This window comes from Pongo abelii, chromosome 1 (assembly GCF_028885655.2).
Source record: "Pongo abelii isolate AG06213 chromosome 1, NHGRI_mPonAbe1-v2.0_pri, whole genome shotgun sequence".
Classification (NCBI taxonomy): Eukaryota; Metazoa; Chordata; class Mammalia; order Primates; family Hominidae; genus Pongo; species Pongo abelii.
The window spans coordinates 97,601,549-97,628,667 of NC_071985.2; the positions used below are offsets into that span (position 1 = coordinate 97,601,549).

At 40.8% G+C, this 27,119-nt stretch overlaps 2 protein-coding genes across 4 annotated transcripts; both read right to left on the reverse strand.

The window, feature by feature from the left end:
- Positions 1-3,472: 3,472 nt before the first annotated feature.
- LOC100458477 (small proline-rich protein 3) lies at positions 3,473-3,910 on the reverse strand. 2 transcript variants are annotated; one of them, XM_009244064.3, is made up of 2 exons: positions 3,715-3,910; positions 3,473-3,549 (listed from the first exon to the last, which is right to left on the reverse strand). In XM_009244064.3, the coding sequence occupies exons 1-2, from the start codon at positions 3,908-3,910 to the stop codon at positions 3,473-3,475; spliced, it is 273 nt and encodes a 90-aa protein (XP_009242339.1). The 2 variants fall into 2 exon arrangements, with proteins under 2 accessions (XP_009242339.1, XP_054414958.1); XM_054558983.1 differs by having other exon boundaries at positions 3,473-3,910.
- Positions 3,911-21,099: 17,189 nt separating this feature from the next.
- Positions 21,100-22,840, reverse strand: LOC100458844 (cornifin-A). 2 transcript variants are annotated; one of them, XM_009244071.3, is made up of 2 exons: positions 22,796-22,840; positions 21,100-21,703 (listed from the first exon to the last, which is right to left on the reverse strand). In XM_009244071.3, exon 2 carries the CDS (start codon positions 21,682-21,684, stop codon positions 21,415-21,417), a length of 270 nt encoding a protein of 89 aa, XP_009242346.1. In that variant the 5' UTR covers positions 21,685-21,703; positions 22,796-22,840; the 3' UTR covers positions 21,100-21,414. The 2 variants fall into 2 exon arrangements, with proteins under 2 accessions (XP_009242346.1, XP_002810227.1); XM_002810181.4 differs by having other exon boundaries at positions 21,100-21,717.
- Between the last annotated feature and the right edge of the window lie 4,279 nt (positions 22,841-27,119).

Below are 27,119 nucleotides of genomic sequence, written 5' to 3' on the forward strand. Positions count from 1 at the left end.
CAGCAAGTCCAAGAACCCACCGGAAGGACTAAATTCTGGGCACATTATCATATCTTTAACCATAGCCATTTTAAGTCTTGTCATGCACAGATAGTTTTTGTTTTACTCTGATTCCTGTATGAAAATGTTTTTAATAAGCTACAAGCCAAAATGCTTAAATAAAAAGAAAAAGTCGCAGGGACACATAGAAAAAAATCTATAAGAGACACTAGGGTACAGGCTTCTGATGGCATTGCTTAAATGACTTTAAGACCATTCCACTAGAGTGAGTAAGGATTTCCAGAACTATATTGGAGAAGGTGATGGGTTGATAAAACTGCTAACCCAAGATCAACCAGAACAAAAATTAGTTACAGGTACCAGATGAACTGATGAAGCACAATTATAATATTTATGGATTTTTACTTGAAACATTGTTGATTCTTTTATGTTCTATTTTCTGAATGAATTATAAGACACTTCTTTCTCTTTTATAGTATGCATAACTTGCAACAATAATTAGATTATACTTTTATAAACAGAAATAGAACATTTATCGTTTTTTCCTTGCCTAATCCGTCTAGAATTTGGCACTCATTGAGGATTCTTATTTTCATGACAACATAATTATTTGCATATGTCCAATAGGAATTTATCCTTCTTGTAACGGGATATAGCTGAAAATCTTGGTTATATAACCAAGGCTTTGACTGAAATGTCATATTTGAAAATGAGACATAGACCCAGTTGTGACCAGACAGTTTTTAAGAATCTAAAGTTGATTTTGTGGAGTCTGTGCTTACAAAGCACTTTTCGGTAAGGCATTACAACTAACCTTTGTAGAGAGGAAACAATGACTAAAGGGAGGAAGGGTAAGAAGATAGGAGAGTAGTTTTGTCCTCTCCATTTACTCTAGAGGTTTAGGGTTCCTTGGCATCAGCCTTCTGCCAGGCATGTTGAAGCATTTATCTCCATGGACCCTACTTCAACATGGAAGGGAGGCCCCCACCATTTTACTGTTCATGTGGGATCTGTGTAGAGCCTGAGGAATGTTCTGGATAAGCAGGACACACATTTTTCCTTAGCTCAGCAGCATCTTCACTGACTTCTGTATTTCTAATATCGTGATAAACTGTTTTAAAAATGAAATAACTTTACATATTATGTAGTAAGAAAAACAGCCATTCAAAAAAGCAAATGAACAATATCATGTGAACAGGAAGAAATAACCAGTTATATTTTGCTGATTTTTTTTATATAAATCCACTTTCATGCATGTATTATTCACAAGATTCTTTTTTGCTTATATTGTTTGGGGCTTGCTTTTTAAATATAACCTGATCATTTTTCAATATGATTAATAATTCTTCTGTAATATTTCCTTTAATAGCTGCTTTGTAATTTTATACATGGACACTCTATCAATTATGGATGCCATTATTCACTAGTATGCATTTAGGTTGTTACCAGCTTTTTACTATTAGATACAATGCTGAAATGAATATTTTGATGTATAAATCTTTGTGTACATGCATGAATAATTCTTAATGAATTTCTAGAATAGAATTCATGGCTCAACGGTCAGGCAGATCTTTAAGTCTTTTTGTACTTCCCGTCCAAACTCCCCTTTAAAATGTTTGAACTACTTTATGTGCATAATAGCTGCCTACTATAGAACACATTTCTCCATTCTGGATCAGCCTGTTTAATTGTAGTTAGTCCTGGAGTTGTCTCTAGACTTTTCCATCATTGAAATCAGCAATAATATGATGCCATCTTAACACATACATGTCTAGCAGACCTGAGTGACTTTACTCTCTCCTGCCAGTTTGGCAACCACTCATTACCTTGTTGGAAAATTTCTACAGTCTACAGTTTCCAGGTGTCTCTGAGTTCTTGCCAATGCTATACTGTGCAGGTGCTACCTATCACCTACCTCACACCTGTTTGCTATTATGGCCCACCCACCTTCTCGAAAAATAGGGTTCACCCCCAAGTGACTGCAATGACCCTTCTGAAATTTTATGTTGGCTTCACTGCTTCTGGAAACAGCTCCCTAGTATTCCAGACCAGCTCAACAGAGACCACAAACTTTCTCAGTCACTCCTGAAATCAAGACTAGGCTTCAGGAGAAAGAGTAGAGGGCTGGCTGGGAACCTAGGGAACTGGACTCCAGGTGTGATTCAGAAATAATTTTTGATTGATCTTAATTACTTTTCTCTGCCTTTCCGGAAATCAGTTTTTGATCTTGAAATGCAGGAACTCTATTATGTACTGTTTAACTCTCTTTTTACTCCTGCCTGACATTCTGTAGCTTAATGACCTGCTTTCTAACAAATTTGTTGCTAATAATTCACCTAAATTGGATCAAGCACTCCTTCTCCTTGCAATCCTTATTTAAACTGATCGCCTTTTAAAAATCACTTAATAGATTTCTGAGGGTTATTTTGGAACACCACTGGGAGTGTGTGTGTGTGTGTGTGTGTATGTATGGTTGTGTACTCATTTGTATTAGAAGGGCATGAATATCCTAACTCGTAAACAAGACTGCAAATTCTACAAAGGAGGCACTGTGTATCCTCCTCTCTCTCTCTCTTGCTGGTCTGTCTTTAGGCTCTCTGCACGTTAGAGTTACTTAGAAAAAATAACATTGTCTGAGCTAGAGAGGGTAGAGCTTGTGTGAGTGATTATGTGAGTGTGTGGCTATTTACAATGAATGTTTCTCTGTGAATGACTGTGTGTGTGTGTGTGTGTGTGTGTGTGTGTATGTGTGTGGTGGGGTATCTAGAAGGTAAAACAAATGAAGAAAAATAGACTATCAAGTCAAAATATGTAGGAGTAAAGTTTTCTTGGAACAAACAGATTTGTTGTCAGGATACTGAGGATTAGAGGCATCTTGGAACAGGTGGCCTGGAGTCAGGCATGACTCAGTCCAGTGCAAGAGGAGAGCCTGTGGCTGCCCAAAGTGACAATCTCTATTCACCATCACACCATGCCCATTGCCATTCCAGGAACACCTCAAGTGTACCCCCATACACCCATAGAAACAAACAGTACTGGAGTTAGATAGATGACTTCTACATCAACTCCTCTCTGTCTATAGGTCCTGACTCACAATGGGGAAACAAGGAAGGAGGAAGTTTCCGCCAATGACACACACAGCCAAGACTGGAATTAAAAGCGATTTAATGAGGGCAGAGCAGGAAACATGCATTTCTTTTCATTCGAATCTTCAGATGAACCCTGAGCAGCTGAAGACCAGAAAAGCCATGAAGACTTTCTGCTTAATTCAGGGCTTACAGGATTCTTCAGAGTGTGTGTGAACAAAAGCTTCATAGTACATATTTTTAGGATAAAAATAAGAGAGAGACTATGACTTGGGGTGACAATGTACTGATTACAAGGTCTACAGACAATTTATACACAGAAGCAGATGGGAAGAGGGTGTCCAGCATCTGGTGGTCGGCTTCTCAGGGCTTGTCTGTGCACCAAATTACTTCTGCTTGGTCTTCTGCTGAGCTGGGCCTGGAGTGATCATTGAAGGATGTGGCTCTGGTACCTTTGTGTAGCCTGGCGCAGGAACTTTGGTGTATCCTTGCTCAGGGACTTTGATGGTGCCTGGCTCAGGAAACTTGATGCAGCCTTGGTCAGGGACCTTGATGCTGCCTGGCTCAGGGACCTTGGTACAGCCTGGCTCAGGGACCTTGGTACAGCCTGGCTCAGGGACCTTGGTACAGCCTGGCTCAGGGAACTTGGTGCAGCCTGGCTCTGGAATCTTTGTGTTTCCAGGTTGTGGAACCTTTGAGTGGCATGGCTCCTTGGTTATGGGAACAAATGTTTCCTGAGGTGGAGGCTGGCTGGGTTGTTTCACCTGCTGCTGTTGAAGCTGAGGTGGTGGGGTAAAGGTCTGCTTCTGCTGGTAAGAACTCATGCTTCAAAGGATGCTGGACCTAGAGACAAAACAGCTAATTCAGTGCTTTGATTAAATAGGAATGAAGCCCAGTTTAATGACAAATATCTGTCATTTCATTCTCCTTCAGAACTGAGGGGCTCTCTTTTCTTTCTTTTTCCCTGAATTTGAGATCATGGGATACTTTGGTGATCCCCACTTATCTTCCAGGGAATAAGGTAAAGTTGATTTCTTCCACATCCTGTAAATGGAGCCTTTCTCTATGCTTCTTTTCTTCCTGGTACATTTAAAAACCTACGTACAACATGAAAACACATACAAATATGCAAATATATACTCTGAAGCTTTCGCTTACACACTCTTTGAAGAATCCTGTAAGCCCCTGAATTAAGCAGAAAGTCTTAGTGGCTTTTCTGGTCTTCAGCTGCTCAGGGTTCATCTGAGGAATCGAGTGAAAAGAAATGCATGTTTCTTGCTCTGCCCTGATTAAATCACTTTTAATACCACTCTTGGCTGTGTGTCATTGGCTGAAGATTGATGTGACACCTCAGTTTTTCAATAAGTTGGAAAGATTTTAAGGTCAGCAGTCTAGAATCTACTCACTCATGTCCTCCTTATAGAGTGCAATAGTTCTCCCAGGAAAACTCTTATCTAAACTTCCCCCTAAGGCTCCCACAATCCACCTGGGAGCCTCCGTTCACACTGTGCCTGCTGCACATGCTCTCTGGCAGGCTTTCCACATCATCGCTGCCTCCCCACACATGCCTACCTCTCATGGCTGTCCTCCCTGATGCTCTCACCTTCCTCATTTTGCCACAGCATGGTACCTGCTTTCCCTCTCTACTAATCACTCCCCACGCTGTATGTTTGCAAATTTTAGTCAAGTATATGTTTTCTAATGGATTATACATTCATGCAATAAAGAAAAACTTATCTTTTGATCATCAAAATTGCCAATGTAGTGCCTTCTATATTAAAAATTTTCAATACATATTGACAGGAGAGTGTTATTGAAGTGGGTATATTGTCTTGCTAACTTAGCAAGCCTTTACAGAAATCACTCCCCTTTTCTGATCCCAAGTTCCATAGCTGTAATCTGAGTGGAAAGTCAAAATATGTATAAGGTCACCTTAAACAAAAGTTGTTATTGCATTTAAAATAAATATATTCATTGCATAGCAAAGAGATCTCAATCAAAATAAAGAAGCTATTGGAGAATATTAAGATGTTCCCAATGGGGAGACTCACCTGCTGTGCAGAGAAGGTCAAGCTTTTCAGCCTCTGAGATCTGGTGAAGAGTCTCTTGTTAGCTGGTATTTATATAGAAAATGAGCCCTGCCTTAAGAAAATTGGATTTTTTAAAAGACTGCTCTACCTTCATTCCAGCTTTTGTGATAAATATCTCTGGCTTAACATTTTTTGTCACTTAAGCTCTGACAGTGATGTCACCTGGGCCTGACTCACTGTCCACCCTTTTTGGTGTGGTTGCTGTGGGCAATGGTCTTCTTGAATGGCAATGGATTAAATTAGGAGGAAGTTCCATGCTGCTAGGACCAGAAAGAGCCACGCCTCTTGGCCTGGGCCCTAATCTTTAGCCAGATTAGTCCTACTGGGCTTCTTCATGGTTGAAGTGGACATGGAAATAACAATAGGCATTTCTGGTTCTGCGAGGCCATGGGGATGTTGCGGAATAAGTGAATCATCTGATTTTCAATCTCTTGGTGGATTCGGACCTGGGAGGGGCAATGGAAGGCAAAATGCCTGCTTTGGAAATAGTTGCTTTCACTGTGAAGGGAGCCTTAAGGTGCCGTGTTGATCAGGGATAGCAGATGCCATTGAGATGGACAGGAAGGATTGACTGGATCTGTGTGACATTGTGGCTCAGCCCTGAAGACCCTGCCTCTTGTGGCATCTTTCTTCTCCAGGGGTGACATAGGAACAGGAGAGTGCTGATTCCCTGGGTTCATATACCAGCCATTTCCTCTGATCACTACAGGATGAACCTCAAGTCACTAACTCAGAGCTGCCCTCAATACACACTCTCTTACTAGATGTGGCCCTTGGGAAATCCAGACATCCTTACATCTCAGGCATGTGAATAGCTCCTCCTTTCCCAATACTCCACAGCTGTGTTACTCCCTTGAACCTGATGCCCAGGCAGTGTCTCCACCATCAGCTCCTTCCACCAGGTTCTGAAAGCCCCTTGTTCTACTTCAGCGTCACACAGTGCCTGGTTATCATGGGTGTTAAGTCAATGGACAGTCATTGTTCTCCTGAATAGAGATGTAGGTTCATGGAAGGGAGAAAGGAAGTGAGAAAGAAAGGAAGTGAGAAAGAAAGAAAGAGGGAGAGAGAAAGAGAGAAAGAAAGAAAGAGGGGAGGGGAAGGGGAAGGAAAGGAAAAGAAAAGAAAAGAAAAGAGAAAAGAAAAGAGGAAAGATAGGGAGGGAGGGAGGGAGGAAGTCAGGAAGCCACAAGGCAGCTTCTTGGGCATGATTCACTGTCCTGTGCCAGGCCTCCTGGTGTGAGCTGAGAAGAGGTGTGAGCTGAGAATTCATGAAGGAGAAGAGGCTTACCCTCCCTTCCACACCCATGTCCTTCCCTCTCTGTTAGCATTTGTTTGACCAGCCACCTCCCTCTGGGATGGGGCCAGGGCAGCTGCCATGCCTAAACTCTGGGCTCTGTCATCACATCAGCTCTTTTTCAGGGTTGGGTCCAAGTTTCTTTCCTCAGCAAATCCACCTCTCAGGAGCCACACACCCAGGGGGCTTCGGCCAGACCCTGCTGCTCCACCTGATTTTCCTCCCCAGAAGAAGGCAGCTCCTCTATGAATCCTGGTCTCCCTCATATTCTTCCTCGATTCTGTACCTTGGTTCTAGAGGAAATTCCTTTCTGATTTCCTGTGTCCCTTCCCTGGGTGGGCTCTCTCCTGCCCTTCTCTAACTCTTGCCTCATTCACCCCAACAAACCTTCTCTGCCATCAGCTTATTGAAGTTCTCGTTTTACCCCAACCCTGTTATTCCTGTTTAGTCAAACACACTCAGTGCCTGAACGTTAAGCCTCTTTCAGAGAAGCTTTATTTTTTCATGAGCAATGTTGGGTGTGCTGATAAGTCTGGCCTCAGTTTCAGAGAGGGTACATTGAGTGGCTTCTGAAGGCGAGTCCCACTTCCCCAGGTACCTTAGTCTTTCCCACTGGCTCCCTTCTCTGGTGGCAGGAGGCTGTGAGTCATCCAACTGCACTGTCCTGGGACTTTCTTGGGACTTGTGTGTGGATGGTACTGGGTGCCTCTTAGGCACTCTCCAAATCTGCTGGATCTTGCTCTTGTTTTCTACCATGGCTGTGTGGACCACTCACACACATTGCCTAGAGTTCTGCCTTTTGTTTCCTCACCTGAGGGCCTCTGATGCCCCAGCATGAGCTGTCTGTAGGAATCTGTAATGCACTTGTGGATATGCAAGCTTGAAGTTCAGTGTTAGCATCCGGTGGCCACACTCCACCAATGGAGGACATGAGCTGGTAGATAATGCTTTCCTCTTTCATTTCTAGGGGAAACCCTTCTGTGACATAGTTCTCTGTCAGCTGAGATCCTGGGGATCAAGTTCCAGTTACCCTTACTGGTTGCCTACTTAGTAACATATTCTTTGTATATATTGATTTTTCCTTTTGCCTTGCTTCACCCCTGTTTATTTCATATTCCTCTTTTCTATGATTACATTCTCAAAGAAACTAGCTCCACATAAGATATTGTCTTAGGCTCAGTTTTGGGGGAACCCAAGCTAGGGTATATAATGAAATACATGCCCCATTTAAGATACAGAAAGAGAAAAACATTGCCCAGTGATGGAAATCAGTGCCTAGGCCAAGGTCAGAGGAATCATCTGGTGGGTAAATATAAGAAATTGGGAACTGACGTAAGGCCTGTCTTTGGAGACCGTGGAACTGAGCTGTCCAATAAAGTAGGCACTAGTCATATGTAAATATTTAAGTGTAAATGTATTAATAGATATTTGGGATCTGGATTGTGGAAGAACAGTGTGGCCACTCTGAGCAATTGGAACTCTGGTATAGATCCTGTTATCAGATATTTATGTATATTCCTGTGAACAAGATTTTCTGATCCTGATTTATTTTTGTGGAGTTTAAAACCCTGGAGCTGGCCTGGTAAAAGTGCACGTTAACATCATGATTTAAAGGAGGTAAGTGCACTGGCAACTTTAGGTCTGGGTTATGTGCAGATGCCCCAGGCATGAGGCTGGCTCAGGGAGCTAGGCCTTGGTTCTCTGTCTCCGAAGCATGCTCTGCAGTCTAATATCACTATCTCTGTTACCATCAGAATCTTCCTACTCTTCTTAGTGAAAACGGCTCCCACCACCCAGCAGGATTCTGATCACCAGCGCATGGCTGCCCCGCAATGGTGGATGCACAGCTGTCACAAGGTGATGTGTCCACCAGGATCCCATGTTTCAGATGTCAGTGGAAATTGAACAGCATCTGATAACAAAGTGGATTATACAAATAACTTTTTTTTTTTGAGGCAGAGTCTCACTGGAGTACAGTGGCATGATCTTGGTTCACTGCAGCCTCTGCCTTCTGGGTTCTAGTGATTCTTGTGCCTCAGCCTCTCAAGTAGCTGGGATTACATGCGTCTGCCACCATGCCCAGCTAATTTTTGTATTTTTAGTAGAGATGGGGTTTTGCCATGTTTGCCAGGCTGATCTTGAACTCCTGACCTCAACTGATCTACCTGCCTCAGGCTCCCAAACTGCTGGGATTACAGGTGTGAGCCACCGCGCCTGGCCTGTACCAATAACTTGAATGCTTCCTGCACTGCTTGCTCCATAGGACTTGTAAATCAGATGTAGATAAAATAACGCCCTGCATTGTTTACTAGTACAGTTTCATGTTACCACTTTGGTTCTTGCTAAAGTGCCAGATATTTGACTCCTTTCCCCCATTTTTATGGCGCCATGTGTGTTATATGAGCTAAGTAAAAAGACAGACGGTCTTATTGTTATCTTGTTATCAGTCTTGACATCACAGCCTCCCTGATAGGATCTTAAGGATCCCTGAAAGCCTGCAGACCACACTTTGAGAAACACTGATCTAGCATAACAGTATCAGTGTGCCTAGATTTGTAGAATGAAGGCAATTCACATTGTTGGCCCAGCCACACTGGACCCTGAGGCAAGGTAACATACAAAATCTTGAGATGGGGAACACCTAGAAACTATACAATTACTGTCTCAATAAAGTATCCTGCCAGGGTGTATTACTCTAGAGAAGGATTAGTCGGAAGGAGGACTAAAATGACTACTGAGGATTTGAGAAATAAGACCAAATTACAAAGAGAAAAAAGTTCATCTTATCTACTTGCATGCCCTGTCCTCACAGATATTAAGAACCGGTTATTTGTCTATCATTTTTGAATACAGAAATCTGATATTTACAAAAAAGCCCATATCCTCAAATAGGCACGGCAGCTTCAAAAAAATATTGAATCTGAGAACCATAGAGACCCTCACTGTGCAGATCACTTGCCCTGTTCAATCTTCCTGTTTGAATAAGAGTCATTAAAAAAATCTTCACCCTTTAGAAATTATTTGTTATCAAATGGGAAACACACGTAAAGTTATTTTGCTGCATTTCAAAGTAAATGGCTGTCTCTAGAAAAAGTATTTGTGAGACTGAATTTTGATCTGAACTAGCTGTTTTTTATAAAACAAAATTTTACTTGAAAGAACAAATGCCAGGCAAACTGTTTTCTCAGACTTGGGTATTTGGCAGACATTTCCTTGAAAAAGAACTGAATGAGTCTTTCACTTCAAGGAAAACAACAGACAGTATTTGTGGCAGTAAGACCCTAAGGGAGCCCCAGTGGCCTCCTTCCTGGCATTTATGCCTTTATATAATCCTGTGTGTGACCTGCTGTCTTGTTTTTATTTTTATTTTTCCAGACAGGGTCTTGCTGTGTGACCCAGGCTAGAGTGCCATGGCACAAACACAGCTCACTGCAGCCTCAAACTTCTGGGCTCAGACTATCCTCTAGCCTCAGGCTCCCAAAGCACTAGGATTATAGGCATGAGCCACTGAGGTTGGCCTCCTTCTAATCAACAGGCTGTAACAAACGTGACAGGGTATCGCTCCATGATTATGTGACCTAGGCAAGACTGACAGCAGGCGGGCTAGAGGAAGGGACTCTCCTTGCAGGCTTGATGATATAAGGGCCCGTAGAGGGGGGATGTTTGCTTCATTGTGGGCTGCCTCTAGGCACCACAGGTGCATTTGAAACCTGAGGGAGGACTTTAGTGGGAAGCCTGCAAAAAGTTGGAGCCCTTGGTCATTGAGCTGCAAGAGAATGAATTCAGCCGACAGCTTGAATGAGCTTGGAAGTGGATTCTTCCCCAGTGAAGTCTCCAGATGAGAATGCAGCCAGGCTGACACCTTTATTGCAGCCTTGTTGTGAAACCTGAGCCCCTGACCATGGAAACTATGAAATATGTGTTAAGATGCTAAATTTGTGGTAATTCATTATACAACAGTAGAAAACTGGTACAATATTTATTGCCAGTGAGAAAATGTGAACTTTTAAACAAAAGTTATAATATTGAAAAACTCAATTAGTTCATTGCAATGTATCAATTAGTTCATTACCAGTTTCACAGCTTCCCAATACGGAATTAATTTTCTCATGAGATTGGTGGTGGATTAATGAATGCAATCTTTTTCTATTGTATAAAGAAATGTGTCAACATTTGTAAGATCTATATAACTCAGTGAACCAATATTTTCAAAATGACCAATTTGTGATGCTACCAAATTAGGTACAGATGATAGGTAAGAGTGCAATATGAGCAATTAATTTAAAAAAAACTGTAAAAATTTTATTTTGAAATTTTATATCATTTCCACATGTAATACTTCCTCTAATACTTTGTAATCAATTTATTCAATTGTTTTCCATTTTTGCAGATCTCATCAATATTTTGCTAGATTCTCATGTTAGTTTCGGCATTCAATCTGTTGCTATAAGTATTTACTTTTAATTTTGAAGTAATTGTAGATTCACAAGAACATACAAGAAACGTACACCTTCACCCAGCCTACGCCAATGTTAACGTCTTGCATAAGTGTAGAACAACATCCAACACAGAAAATTAGTATTGGTACAATCCATTGAGCTAACTCAGATTTCACCAGTTATATGTGCACTCATTTGTGTGTGTGTGTGTGTGCTGTGAAATTTTATCACATATATAGCTTTGTGTAACCACCACCTTCAAGAGACAAGACCTTATCTCACCTCTAGACTCCCTCATTTACCCTTTTACAGCCACATGCTCCCTTCTCCCCCTGTGTCTCGAACCACTAGTAACTAATAATCTGTTTGTCATTTCTATAATTATGTTATTTCATGAATATTACATACATGGAATCTTGCAGTTTGTATCTTTTTGAAATTGGTGTTTTTCTCCACTCAGTATAATTTTCTTAAGGTTTATTCAGGCAATCATTTCTATCAATAGTTTGTTCTTTTTTTGTTGCTAAATAGTATTCCATGGTATGGATGTACCACAGTTTGTTTAACCATTTCTTCTTTGAAGAACGTTTGGCAAAGTTCCAATTTCCAATTATTTCTTTCTTTTTCTTTTCTTTTTGACAGGGTCTCACTCTGTCACCCAGGCTGGAGACACCATTCTTGTCACAGACTCCTGAGTAGCTGGGACCACATGTGTGTACCACTAAGCCCAGCTAATTTTTTTATTTTTCATAGAGATGAGGTCTCATTATGTTGCCCAGGCTGGTCTCAAACTCCTGGGCTCAAATGATCCTCCCACCTAGGCCTCCTAAATTGCTGGATTTATAGGCATGAACCATTATGCCTGGCCTGGTTTTGGGTTATTTCTAATAAAGCTGCTTTAGACATTGTTGTGCAATCTTGTATCTGGAAATAAATAAATTTTATTTCTTTGAGATATTGCCCAAGAGTATAATTAATGGGTCCTATACTAAGTCCACCATAATTTTAAAAGAAACTGCAAAATTATTTTCCAGAGAGGTTGCACTATTTTACATCCCACAAGCAATGTCTGAAAGATTCAGTTTTTCATGTCCTCACCATAATTATGTGGTTGTAATGTATGATTTTTAATGGCTGAGGATGTTGAATGTCTTTCTGTGTGTTTATATGGCATCTGTATGTCTTCCATGAAATGTCTGCTCATGACATTCATACATTTTCTAATGGGATTTTTTATTGTTAAGTTTTGAGGGCATTTTATGTATTCTGTATATAAGTCCTTTGTTGAATATGTGATCTGGAAATATTTTCTACCTGTCTATAATTTGTCTTTCTATTGTCTTAACAGGGTCTTTTACAAAGCAAAAGTTATTTAATTTTGATGGATTCCAACTTATCATTTTTTTTTTCTTTTTGGAATTATGCTTTTGGTGCCAAGTCTAAAAACTCTTTACTTAGTCCTAAGTTTCAAAGATTTTTCCTATTTGTAAAAAATATAGTTTTATGTTTTTAATTAAGCCCATTGTCCATTTTGAGTTAATTTTTGTGTAAGGAGTAATGTTTAGATTGAAGTTAAATATTTTACCTATGGCAGTCCAATTGTTCTAACACCATTTATTTATTGAAAAAGTGGCCTCTCCTTCATTGTATTGCTTTAACCTTGTATTAAAAAAATAATTTGAATATTTGTGTGAATTTCAGAGTGTATATTTTCTGCTCCATTGATCTGTGTGTCTGTCCTTTCCCTAGTGCTGTGCCACCTTGATTAATGGAGGTATAGAGTAATCCTTAATATTGGAAAGAATGAATCTATTCTATTCTTGCTTTTAATGTTTTGGCTATTCTAGGCCATTTTAATTTTTCATAAGAATTGTATTAAAGCTATAGATCAATTTTAAAAGCATTGACATCTTTACCATGTTGAATCATCTAACAGATAAGCACAGTGTGTCTCTCCAATTAGGTGTTCTTCACTTTCTTTTACCCATTTAGTTTATATTCACCATATAACTCTTGTACATATTTTAAAATGTATAGTGTTTAACTTTCTATAGAGAAATTTTAAATAGGCATTTTTTTGAGTTTTTACTTCATCGTATGCATGTAGAAATGCAATTGATTTTTTTTTGTGTTAATCTTGTATACTGTGACATGCTGAACTCACTTCTTAGTTCTAAGATGTTAGAAAATCTCTTGGCATTGTCTACATAGAAAATCACATTTTCTGTAGAGATTATTTTATTTTTTATATTCTATTTTTTATTTGCTGACAAATGGATTTTAATGTAACAGACTATGAACAATTAGTTAATGTGGTTTGAGATTCCATGTTGCAACTAATCTTTAAGAAAGTATGTACTACTTGCTGAATTTGGCATGGTGTCAAAGAATATCCATAATTATGTAAAAAGTTATTAATCCATTTTGCAAACTTTATGAGACCAGATCAAACTTTATGAGACCAGATTTTACATCTCTATGAGACCAGATTTTCTTTGTATACTTCAGCCAAAATAACATAATACAACAGATAGGATGCAGAGGAAGATATAAAAATCCAACTATCGTAACCTAAGGATGATGTCACCTCAAACCATAACAGGCTTTGAAGAAAATGTGTTCATTTGGAACTCCCCCAAAGGAAAGCACCATTTCTGTATGTTGTGTTTTGGTCCTGCAAGCTTTTGAGGCTTTTCTTGTGTTTTGGAGGGCTGCTAGGCAGACAGAAGCGTCTTCCCACTGGCTGGCACTGTGGCGGTGGGTAGTGGGTACTGCTGGGTGAACACTGTGCGGCGGACAGTTTGGGGAGGTGGGCTTTTCAGAGTTGGGCCCTCCATAGGTGGATGCTGAATGAACAAGTCCTGACAGTGGCAAGGTGAGCTCTGTGGAGGTGTGTAAGGTGCTGGGCACTTCGGGTCCATGTCTCTAAGCATTGGAGGGGACCATGTAGGTAGAATTACAGGTGGCAGTGGAAAAGGCTGCGCTGCCCTTGCTTTTACTCAAATTCAGGTGAGTCTAAAGGAAATAGGTGAAGGCGTTAGTAGAGGTAAGATAAATCAATGCTCGTATAATGCTGGGAAATTCTCTAATCTAAGAGAATAGTCTCTAATCATCTAAATCTATAATTATGATAATAAATGGCTTCTGACTTTGGCATTTTTTTCTTTTTTTCACGATTTTCATTTTTTTCACCATTCTTATCCATCATTCAAAGGAAATTCTGCTTTCCTGAAACAATAAATGTTGGTTCAAATTCTGAATTGTGTTCAGAAGAATTATCATCATTATGTACCATGGAACTGAAGTGGTCTAGAAAATGATCGAGATGCTGCCACAGGAGAACTTTCTTATCTCATATTCTGACATTTTTTGTATATTTTCTTGAGAAAAAAGAAAGACATGGGCTGGGTGTGGTGGCTCACACCTATAATCCCAGCACTTCAGTGGCCAAGGCGGGTGAATCATTTGAGGCCAGGAGTTCAAGACCAGCCTGGGCAACATGGTGAAACTGCATCTTTACTAAAAATATAAATTTTTTTTTATTTTTATATTTTGTGTGGTGGCACATGCTTGTAATCTCAGCTACGTGGCAGGCTGAGGTGGGAGCCCTGGAGTTGGAGGTTGCAGTGAGCAGAGATTGTGCCACTGCACTCCAGTCTGGATGACAGAGCAAAACTTGGTCTCAAAAAGCAAACAAACAAACAAAAATAATAAAAATAAAATTTAAAAAGACATGAATACCAAGAGTTCTGACTTACTTGTTTCTCTAATACAGATCTGGAATCTGATTTTAAGAGTGGTAGCTATGAAGAACATCCAGTTATACAGTCAGGCAGCCCCAGTCATAAAGAAGTGGAATAGCCTATACTAGGCTGGGCTGTGATTTCCCACCCGACAAAAAACCCCTCTGGAATTCCTAAAAGGATCAGGCAGTCGTGTTGCTACGCTGGGGCAAAGGCTCAGGATTGGAGGTCCCACTTCACCTGGCAGTTTGAATGATTGTAGCAACTGGACACTTAGAGAATTCTTTAATTTTAGGTCAATGAAGCTCTCTCTTTAATGTGTTAATTCATAAAATTTTCTGTACACCCACAGTGTCCCACTAATTGGAACACATGAGTGAAGAAAAATGACATTCCCTTTCCTCCTGGAGCTTACATGTTAGTGGCAATGATTGGAGGTTGAACGGCAATAAATAATACATAGAATTATAAAGCAAAAAATATATATTACTGCTATGGAAAACAAAGTAGTGTGAGGAATTGTGAGAATGAGAATGGGTGGACTGGGTTGTTATGACTTGAATGTACTGCCAGGTTAGGCCTCATTGAGAAGCTGACATTTTGGCAGAGAAAGAAGGAGGTGAGGGAGTTGAGACATATGGATGTCTGGAAAAATAAATATTTAGGCAAAGAGAATTTCTAATAAAACAACCTGAAGTCAGAAGCATGCCCAGCGTGTACAGAGGCCGGAGTGGAGAGACAGGAATGAGTGAAGGAGTGAAAGGGATAGGGAAGAATTCTGGGGTTTTACTCTAGAGGCTGAGGGTTCTGCAGTATCTGCCTGGCACAGGGAATATTCAATGATATCTCTCCTATGGATTCTACTTTGAGCTCCGTAGTCTGCAGAAGCAATTAGCTCAAAGTAAAGTACACTACAGAATGTCTCTTCAAGTGCCCAAATGTTCCTGCAATCTTCAGATATTTCTATTTTTGAGAGCTTCTGCCCTACAGAGGAAGAGTTACCACATAAGGGTTAAAGTCATATATAAATGTCTTTTGAGAATAGGAATAGTATTTGTCCAGAATATTTTCCATTAGCAGACATCAGTTCTTATGTAGACTGTAGCAATTAACATGTTATTATTTATCAACTAAGAGTAGTCTGAGTCTTTATTTGATTCCATATCTTGGCTACTGTGGGTAGTGTTGCTATAAACAACTAAGACTATTCTTATTTGATAAATAATAACATGTTTAATTGCTGTTATGATACATATTTTAATCTATATTAAAATAATTTACAACTTGCATATTGATGCTCTTATTTCATGGTAATTTTTAACCTAAGGCCAGTCTAATTTTTTCATCAGTTCTTATCAGTTTTGATAAACCAAAATACAAACTAATTATGAGGCATATGTGCATTGCGACAATGCACAACTACAGATGCTAAAGTTTGGGAAACAGTACTCGCTAATATGCTTTATAGCACCCACAAAAGAGCTTCATTTTCACCTGTTCAAGATATACAATCTTCTCAATCAGGTCCTATGTAACTCTTCCTGTTCCAGAAAATTATGATATTAAAAGACCAATTATCTTCACCCACAGCCCCTACCCAACATGCAAGAGTAGAGAAGGTCAGGAAAAACTCGGTAAAAACTTTCAAATTTTTGCAAATTCTGTAAAGTAAATTCTGCCCAAGGGTTCTCTTAAGATATCTAAGCATTTACAAGCATGGCCATCGATATTAATGAGCACAGAAGATACTGATATGGCACAGAGAACAGTAGACCAGGGAGTGCCTTCCAGACAACAGACTCAAGGGGAGGAGGGGCTTGATATTCTTGTTAGGTAGGATTTCACATTCACCGCAGATCGTGATTCCCATTCTTCATCTTTCACATGGAAGTTTTTATTGAAGCTTTTCAGCCCTGTTTCACTATGGCATGTTGCATTGGAGATAGGAGTAGAGATAGTTTGCCTTTTAAAGAATTATTTTTAATTGATATAAATGTACATATTTTTTAGATACAGTGTGATATTGTGATACATGTATGCAATATATAATGATAAAATCAGAATAATTAGCACATGCATCACCTCAAACATCATTTCTTTGTGTGGAGAACATTCAAAATCCTCTCTTCTAGCTATTTGAAAATATAGAATAAATAATTGTTAACTATATTTACCCTACAGTGCTATAGAACATTCAAACTTATTCCATCAATTTAGCTATATTTTTGAATCTATTAGCCAACATCTCCCTATCCTCCCTCTCCCCTACCCTTCCCAGCCTCTAGTTACCACTATTCTAAACTCTATTTCTATGAGATAAACTTATTTAGCTTCCACCTATGAGTGAGAACATGTGAAATACATCTTTCTGTGCCTGGCTTATTCACTAAAGGTAATGTCCTCCAGGCTCAACTATTTTGTTTCAAATGATAGGATTTAAGTAATTTTTTGTGGTTGAATAATGTTCCATTGTGTATATATGCAATATTTTCCTTATACATTCATCTGTTGATGGACACAGGTTGATTCCATATCTTGGCTATTGTGGGTAGTGTTGCTATAAACAAGGGAGTGCAGAGACCTCTTCAATATACTGTTTTCCTTTCTTTTGGATATATACCAAGAAGTGGGTCTGATAGTTTTATTTTTAGTGTTTTGAGGACCTGCCACACTGTTTTCCATAGTGGCTATACTAATTTACATTCCACCAACAGTGTACAAGTGCTCCTCTTTATTTTCATCATCAGAAGCATTTTTTTTTGTCTTTTTGATAATAGCCATTCTAACTGGTTTGAAATAATATCTCATTGTGGTTTTGATTTGCATTTTCCTGATGATTAGTGATACTGAGCATTTTTAAATACACCTTTTGGGCCATTTGTATGTCTTCCTTTGTGAAATGTCTGCTCATGTCTTTTGCTCAGATCAATTTTTTTTGCTATCAAATAGTTTGAGCTTCTTATGTATTCTGGTTATTAATCTCTTGTTGGGTGGATAGTCTGCAAATATTTCCTCCCATTCTGTAGGCTGAATCTTCATTTTGTTGATTGCTTTCTTTGCTGCTCAAAAGCTTTTTAGCTTGATGTAATTCCATTTGCCTATTTTTGCTTTTGTTGCGTATGCTTTTGAGTTCTTCTCCAAAAATCTTTGTCCACACCAATGTCCTGTAGCATTTCCCCAATGTTTTCTTCTTGTAGTTTCATATTACATTTAAGTTTTTAATCCATCTTGAGTTGATTTTTGTATATGGTGAAAGACAGGAACCTATTTTCATTCCTTTGTGTATGGATACCGAGTTTTCCCAGACTATTTATTGAAGAGTTGTCTTTTCCCCAGTTTATGTTCTTGGGGCCATTTTTGAAAGCCAGTTGGATGTGAATATGTGGATTTATTTATGAGTGCTTTATCTGTTACATTGGTTTTTGTGTTTGTTTTTTTCTGCCAATACCATGCCTTTTTTTGTTGCTATAGCTTTGTAGCATATTTTGAAGTAAGGTAGTATGATGTTTCAAGTTTTGTTCTTTTTGTTCAATATTGCTTTGACAATTTTGGGTCTTCTGTGATTCCATGTGAATTTAAGGATTGTTTTTTCTATTTCTTTGAAAATATCACGGACTTTTGAGAAGGATTTTATTGAATCTATCGATTGCTCTGGGTGGTATGGTCATTGTAACAATATTAATTCTTCTAGTCCATGAACATAAGATATCTTTCCATTTTACTGTACCCTCCTCTCATTTCTTTCATCAGAGCAATACAATTTTCATTTTATAGACCTTTCACTTCCTTTGTTAAATTTATTCCTAGGCATTGTTATGGCTATTTTAAATGGGATTGTTTCCTTGATTTCTTTTCCAGGTAGCTCAGTATTGATGTATAGAAATGCTACTTATTTTTGCATGTTTATTTTGTATCCTGTGACTTTACTGTTCATTTATCAGTTCATAGAGTATTTTGGTGGAATCTTTAGGTTTTTCACTATGTATGGTCATGTCATCTGCAAACAGAGATAACCTGACTTCTTTCCATTTTGGATGGCTTTTATTTCTTTCTCTTACCTCAGTGCTCTAGCCAGGACTTCCACTATTATGTTGAGTAGAAGTGGTGAGGGTGGGCATCCTTGTCTTGTTCCAGATCTTAGAGAAAAAGCTTTCAGCTTTTCCTCATTCTGTATGATGTTAGCTGTGGGTTTGTCACATATGGCCTTTATTGCATTGAGGTATGTACTTTCTATACCTAATTTATTGAGAATTTTCACTATTAAAATATGCTGAAATTTGTGAAATGTTTTTTTCTGTGTCTATTGAAATGATCATAAGTTTTTTGCCTTTCTTTCTGTTAATGTGATGCATTACATCTATTGCTTTGCGTATGTTGAACCATCCTTGCATCCCTGGAATGAATCTCACTTGATCATAGTAGATGATCTTTTTAGTGTGCTGCTGAATTTGGTTTGCTAGCATTTTTAAGGACTTTTGCATCTATGTTCATTAGGGATTTTGGCCTGCAGTTTTCTCTTTTTTTCTTGTTGTAGTCTTATTTTCATATTAGTATAATGCTAGCCTTACAGAATGATTTTAGAAGAATTCTCTCTTCAATTTTCTGAAATAGTTTGAGAAGAATTAGTATTAGTTCTTCTTTAAGTATTTGGTAGAATTCATCAGTAATTCCATCTAGCACTGGGCTTTTCTTAGTTGGGAAACTTTTTAGAACTACTTCAATCTCATTACTCGTTATTGGTCTATTCAGGGTTTCTGTTTGATCTTGGTTCAATCTTTGTATGTTGTATGTGCCCAGGAATTTATTCATTTCCTCTAGGTTTTCCATTTGTTTGTGTATTGCTGTTTATAATAGTCTCTTATGATGCTTTGTATTTCTGTGATATCAGTTGTAATGTCTCTTTTATCAATTTTGATTTTATTTATTTGAGTCTTCTCTCAAAAAAATCCACTTTTTGTTTCATTAATCTTTTGTAAAGCTTTTTTGTTTTTATTTTATTTATTTCTGCTCTATCTTTATTTTTTTGGGGGGTTTGGTTTGTTCTTGCTTACTAGTTCTTTGGGATGCCTATTAAGTTCTTCATTTAAAGCTTTTTTTTTCTTTTTTGATGTAGGCATTTATTGCTAAAAAAAAAAAAACCCCTTTCCTCTTAGTATTGCTTTTGCTATGTTCTACAGGTTTTAGTATCTTGTATTTCTATTTTTATTTGTTTCAAAAAAATTTTAATTTTTAAATTTTAATTTTTTTCATTTCTTCATTGACCCATTGATCATTCAGGAGCATATTGTTTAATTTCCATATGTTTGCAAAGATTCTAAAGTTTTTCTTATTATTTATCGATTTCTAGTTTTATTTTATTGTTGTAAGAAAATATCCTTGATATGGTTCTGATTTTTAAAATTTGTTGAGATTTGTTTGTGGTGTAACATATGGTCTGTAATATTTTATGTGCTGATGAGACAAATGTGTCTATTCTGCAGTTGGATAAAATATGCAACTTTTATGTCTTACTTACAGAAATACAGTGTGTGCGTGCTCATGCATGTGTGTGTGGAGAGAGGAGCATGTGTGTACTTTTTTGAGAGCTTATGTTTGTATGGGAAGGAGACTGAAGATTACCTCTCTTAGGGTTCTTCTAGGGCAGGTGGTGTGGATTCAGCTCTCCTTCTTCCTGCTGCAGCATCAGGTATCTTCACAGCAGGCACTTGATGAAAAAACATAGGACTAAGGTGATTAAGTTAGAGAGAGGAAGAGAGAGACAGAGAGAGAGAGAGAGAGAGAGAGAGAGAAAGTGCATGTGTGTGTGTATGTCAGTGTTGGGTGGTTTGGGAGATCCAAATGCGTGAAGGAGTGTGTGTGTGTGAGTGTTGGGATTTTGGAGATCTACGTATGTGTGTCTGTGTGTGTTTGAATGTCTGTGCATGTGAGTATAGCCTTGTGTGAGAGTGTGGGAGTGAATATGTGTTTGTGGGTATGGTGTGAGTGTTCAAGTGCTTCGCTCCATGTGTTGGGGGCATCAGAAAAGGAAGATGAGTGCAGAACAGATCACTAGGCTAGACTATGCACAAGAACTGTTTCTTTGGAATAATTTTTAAAAAGGAATCAACTAAACAAAGATGATGATGGCTTGAAGCAGGCACCATCTACACTCACGTGTGACTCACTGCAAGTCATTAAGATATAAACATTAAGGTGAAAGAAAAAAGCCTTGCTCTAGCTCTGCCTACCCAAAGTAACAGATTGGGTGGGTGGCCCTGAACACACTCCCATTGCCAGCCCAGGAGTGTCCTGTGTGTACAGCAGCCATACACATTCACACACATTCTCAGTGTCAGGATTGGGCACCTTCTGACTACAGACCTCACAACCAGCCTTCACAGTGTTAGTTCCTGCTTCACGCTGAGAAAGCAACAGAGGTTGAATCAACCAGTGATACACAGCCAGATGTGGAGTTAAAAGTTATTTATTGAGGGAAGACCAGGGATGGTTCACTTGATCCCTCCCCAAATCCATCCTCAAATACACCCTGAGCAACAAGAAGACTAGCTCAGTTAGTGAGACGTTCAGCCTTACGCAGAGGCTCAGGAGCCCTCCAGAGTGAGGGTAAGGGACATCTTTTTAGAGATGCAAAGGAGCGATTATGATTCACAGTGACAGCATGCTAACTGCAGGGTCAATAGGCAAATGGGATTCATAAGCAGAAGGGATTAGGGTGTTCAGTATCCAGTGGCCAGCTCCTCAAGGGCATGGCTGTGGACCACATTACTTCTGCTTGGTCTTCTGCTGGGCTGGTGCTGGAGTGACCGTTGAAGGGCAGGGCTCAGGCACCTTGGGCTGGCAGGGCTCTGGAACCTTGGGCTGGCAGGGTTCAGGCACTTTGGGGTGGCAGGGCTCAGGCACCTTGGGGTGGCAGGGCTCCTTGGTTTTGGGGATGCATATTTCCTGGGGTGGAGGCTGGCAAGGTTGTTTCACTTGCTGCTGCTGAGGCTGAGGGGGTGGGGTGCAGGGCTGCTTCTGCTGCTGAGAATTCATGCTTCAAAGGTGTTTTTTTCTAGAGACAGAAAGCTGACACAGTGATTCAATTAAAGAAAGATGGATACAACTTCAATGCCAAACAGATTTTATTTCAGGACCCTTTAGAAGAGAAAGCCTTTCATCTCCCCTAGCCCCCCCATTAGATTTAAAAATGAAATAAGCTTGGATAATTTTCAGGCCCTTTTAAGAGGAGGAGCTAAAAGGCAATTTCTTCTGCTCCATTTTATTGGAGTTCCCTTCTTGGCTCCCTTCCTACCCAAGGCACCTTATATCTGTTCTGGAAAAATGCCCTACGAAAGCTGGCTTCTGAGGGACATGAGGCCTGCATATTAGGTCTTTTGGAAAGTGGCATCAGACCACTGCAGTCTATCCTCTCCTAGTACCATGTAGAAAGCCTGTGACTTATAGGATGGCTTTATATTCATCTAAGCCCCTATGGTTTTGCTTCTGGTCTGTGCTTACACAGTCCCTTCCAAATGCTTTTCTTCCCATCTCTGCTTGTCCAAATACTCCTCCATCATAGCTCACATCACTTGACACCCCTAGGAGGGTCTCCTTGAGCAAGGTTTCCCAAAAGTGCACAGCCCTTCCCTGTCCATCTCCCTCATGCCAATTACTATCTACTTTGCATTTTATTTATTTATATATATGTATTACCTTCCTGCTAGGTTTTATGTTTGTTAAGTAAGTACGTTAGGCATTGATTTGTCCAAAGTGCCTAGCATACTGCCTTAAATGGAATAAATGCTCAGTAGAGATCCATCTAATAAATTAAAATTTCTATAAATATCTTGTCAGGGGGAAATTGCAGTGTTACTGAGAGTGCTCTGGGCCTGAGCCCTAGTTCTGCTATGAACTTCCCATGGGCATTTGAACAGTCTTCTCCAGAACTCCCAGTTCAATGACTATCTACTGAGGTGGGAGCCCTAACCATCTCTAAGGTCCTTTCAAATCCAGACTGTAATTTAACTTAAATAAAGATATTCCACTATTCTCTATCTCCCATTGAAACCCTGGATTAACCTTCTCACACATATTTGCCTTTAGCTAATTTCTAATAATGAAAGAGTAAACTAGAATTGCCAGTTTGTTGCGATCAGAGACTTACCTGGTATACGGAGCAGAATGGGCTGTGTGGTCCCTTGGGTTTGGTGTGAAGGCAATGGCCAGCTGGCTTTTATAAGATGAATGAGCCCTGCCTCAAGGAAATAGAAGCTCTCGGGTGCTCTGTTTTCATTCCTCACCTGTCACACATGACTCACACTACCATCCTCATCACCGGTTGGCTCAGCTTTTTTGATGAACACCACCTGATATTTTTTGGCACTGGCTGGCTGAAAATGATGTCACCGGCCTAATTTTCACTGCCACCCTCATCCTCAGACCCAGGTGCAGGGCTTGCCTTGAGGGATGGGTGAGCAGCAGGCTTCCTGGAGGGTTTCATGAGTTAACCCTGGGGGGAGATCTGAGTCCTATTGAGGCCTTGCCACCTGCTGTCCTTGTCATTGAGATGGTTGTTCCCCATGTTCTGTGGGACAGGGCACTTTTGCACACATGAATAGGTGGGAAAGGGAGAGGGAACAGAGGAGCTGAGGCGGGCAGTCCTTGTCTGCCTTGGTGAAGGTGGAAGCTAGAAATAATGAAATGGACTGATTATAGACCCCTTGTCTCAGAGTCCAAGACCCTTCCATCCATTTCCCCCTCTTATTCCCAGTTCCATTAAACTACACACATTCAGTATAATTTACTTATGACTCCCCCACCCTCATCTTCCTCCCCATGACTGGTTACTAATCTGGGAAAACCTGCTTTCCTTCACCAACCACACCTTTACCCTTCTCCTACTTCAGGGACTTTCAGGGGCTAATCCCTCTTCTGGGATCACTTTTTCCCTCCACTCCACCCAGATATCTGGCCCTGGCCTTTTCCTCCTTTCTAATCAGGCTAGACTGCCCACCTCCTGAAAACCCAAAAGCCTTTTCTACCTGCCTCCCCGCAGCCCATCCATGGGATCCTCAATGCTGAATCCTTCTCAACTTTTGCCCACTTCCAGCTCCAGCCCCAATACCTAGAGATCCTGCTGGCTGCAAGATTTTCCTCCTCCTTCTGGGTCTGTATCTCCTGGGGGCTTTCTGAGGGTCAGAGCTGTTCCTGCTCAAAGCAACGGTGTCCCCACCACAGTGTTTGTTTCCTCATTTATTCAACAAATCTCAGTGGGGAGCCTAACATATGCCCATCATGCCTGTCATTCTAGGAGCTCTCTGATGAGGAAGCCCACTTTCCCCCTACAGACCATGAACTCCCCAGGGTAAGAGACAGAGCACAGTTGAGAGCCACTGAGATTATGGATCTCAGAGAGCCTTTAGTTCACACTCCTCAAGGGGTGATTGGGGAATCTGAGGCCACCAGAGGTGAAATAACTCACCAAGGTCAAAAAAACAAACCCTAGGAAGAAAGGAATTTTACACAGAAATCCTGTGTTCTCCTTTGTTTTAATTCCTTGTGACTCCCTAATGTCTATGGAGGAAATCAAGCCCAGGCAGAAAATTGATTAGAGGTGGAAAGGGGAGCCCTTCCTGACTGAGACCTGGGTCACTTGTAGTTCCGGAAAGTTTTAGGAGTGGCAGTGTGAGGACACAGAAAGAGCCTTGCCTTGTGGGTAAGCCTTAATCGGTGCTAAGATAAATCCCTTTAAGTAGAAATAAAGATGCTTAATATTTGAGTGGCTCTAAACAGTGGGTGTTTCTAGCTCTGCTAAAGTAAGAAGGGCATGAATTAGAATAGGTGGAAATAAGATTCAGTTTATCATTACTCAGGGCACCAGGGTCGGAGGGAGGAAGGGAAAAGCCAAAACTAAAAGCCAAAACTAAAATGTCTGCTTCGATCCTGAGTTGCTTTCACTCTAGGGGAGCTCTCAGAGTGACATTGTGACACAGCTGAGGTGAAGGCCCTGGGGGAGGCAGTAGGTGATCAGCCCCTGAGCGCCTGCACATGCTTGCCTTCACTCCACAATGGTCAGATTCTGCCCTGCCAAGTAACTTCTCTTTCCTGGGAACACAAGAACAGGGGTTCCCTCAGTCCTTCCATAGGCAATTCCTGTAAAACTGAGGTCCCTGATTCAGAGCTACACTCAAAACACAAACTGTTACTAGGTGTGGCCTTTGGAAAATCCAAATTATCCTTAAAACTCAGGTGTGCAGATGGTTCCTTCTCCTCATCTAACCCTTCCTTTACCCAAACACACAACTAAATGTTTGTGGAGTACCTGCTGGCTCCACAGCCAGTGAACTTGAGGCCAAGGTCAGCCTCCCACTGTGTCCACGCAGCCATTGGTCCCTAACCATCTCCATCCTCACACAGTGCCTGGCGTGCAGAAGCTGCTTGGTGACTAGCATTTATAGACCGACTGACTGCCTGGCTGGGTGGCTGGCTGACTGAATGAATGAATGACTGAATGGTGTTATTTGTAAAGACAGGCTCAGAGTCTACTTTGAAACCTGCCTAGAAGCTCCGGTACAGAGTGTACCTGCTGCCCTCCCCACCCACCTGCTTCATTGTCAAACAGTTTAATGCACCACCTTGCTCCAGGCTGGTGCCAGCCCCACCAGGACACCTGAGCTCCAAGCCTCTTGCCTCACTTAGCTCTCCTCTAGGTTTGTGCCCAGGTCCCCTTCTTCACCAAGTCCCCACCCAGGAGCCCTGACAGCAGGGGCTGCTGGAACCTGTTGCTATGTCTGGTGGGATTCTCAGCCCTGCAGGAAACTGCTGCCTGGTTGTCTGTCCTCTGGTGTCACCCAGCTTGTCTCAGGCCCTGGATGATCTGAAGCCACCTCTGAAGCTGGTGTGTTCTCATGCCCTCCCTGGACCTTAGCCCTAGATGCAAAGGAATTTCCTTCTCCCTGGTTATCAGCTCCTTACTGGACAGTCCTGCCTGCCTCAACATGTGCTTCCTTCACCCCACGCAAGCCTGCTTAGGCTCCAGACTCTGAAACTTTCTCTTGGTCTCTGACTTTCTTCTCCCTGTGTATTTGAAGCTTCCACAGTGACTTGTGTTAATCGTTAATCTTCCCTTGGAAGAAACTTTGTTTCTCTGCCACTGGGGTTGGGTTAGCTGTTGAATCAGGCCCCACAAACTCCCACATAAAGACAAGGGGAAACTGGGTGGCTTCCGACAGTAAGTACAGCTCCCCAGATTTCTCGGCCTTGCACAGAAGCCCCACCTAGGACACAGGAGCTGCTGCTCTTCTGACATCGAAAACTGGCTCTCATTTGTCCCTGGAACTTCCATTGACTCTGAGCAGTGCCTCAGGTTCATCAGTCATTCCCAGAGCAAGGAAGATTGATGGCCCTAAGTCTAATCAGTGATCAGGCTTTTCCCAGCATAGTTACTCTCTCCCCCCACCCCACTTCCCTAAAGCCCAGACCCTGCAAAGAAGGTCATGCAGAATTTGAACTCCAGGCCTTTCCCTGTGGCGATTGCATATTTAAAGCATGGTAACATTTAGAAACATGCAGTATTAACAGGTTTACCCCCCTCCCTTTCTCTGATCACCTTGAGAAGCTAGGGAGACCTCCAGAGTGTCAGCTGCTCAATTCAGGCCATGATAATTTTTAAAAAGTCTCTATAACACACAAGGTCTTCATCTGAGAAAGGGCAGGAAAAGGAGAAACACCAGATCCCAGGTGTTAGGAGCCTCCTGAACACTTTGGCTCAGCAGGGAGGAAAAGTTAAGTTTGCAAATGTGGGCGCAGAAGTGGAGGGAGGACATGAAATCATAGCACCAAAGAAACTCTACTCAGCTCTTCATCCTATAGAGAGGGAATGAACTGCTGTGGTGGGGGAAGGAACTCGCTCCAGGCTTCACAGCCTCTTAAGTGACAGAATCAGACCCAAACCTGGGATGCTCAATTCCCATTCCTTTCTCATCTCTGTAAGAACAGAGCATGCCCCTCACCCTCACTCTTTTTATTTCTGGTCCTTGAAGGGATGGATTAAAAAATTAAACCTGGCTTCTCTTGCTTGAGGGATATAGAAATAAAAGGACCCAGGCTTAATGTCTGGCCCAGTTGTTTCAAAGCCTTGCTATGCCCTTATCGGTTGGATGACCTTGAGCAAGTTGCCTAACCTTTCTGCATGCTACTGTCCTTATCTTTAAAAGGAGAACTTTAAATTCTACTTCACAAAGTTGCTATAAAGATTAAATGTAATGATGCTTCTAACACTTTAAGATGAATGAACTAAATACGTCTAACGTAATAATTCTTGCTAGTTTGTCTCATTCTTTCCTCTCCTTCCACTTGAAATCAGTTGAAACTTTTTCCTTTTGACTGTGAGTTTCCTTTTTTCCTTCTCACTCTGTGTGTGTGTGTGTGTGTGTTTGTGTGTGTGTGTGTGTTTGTGTGTGTGTGTGTGTGAGAGAGAGAGAGAACAG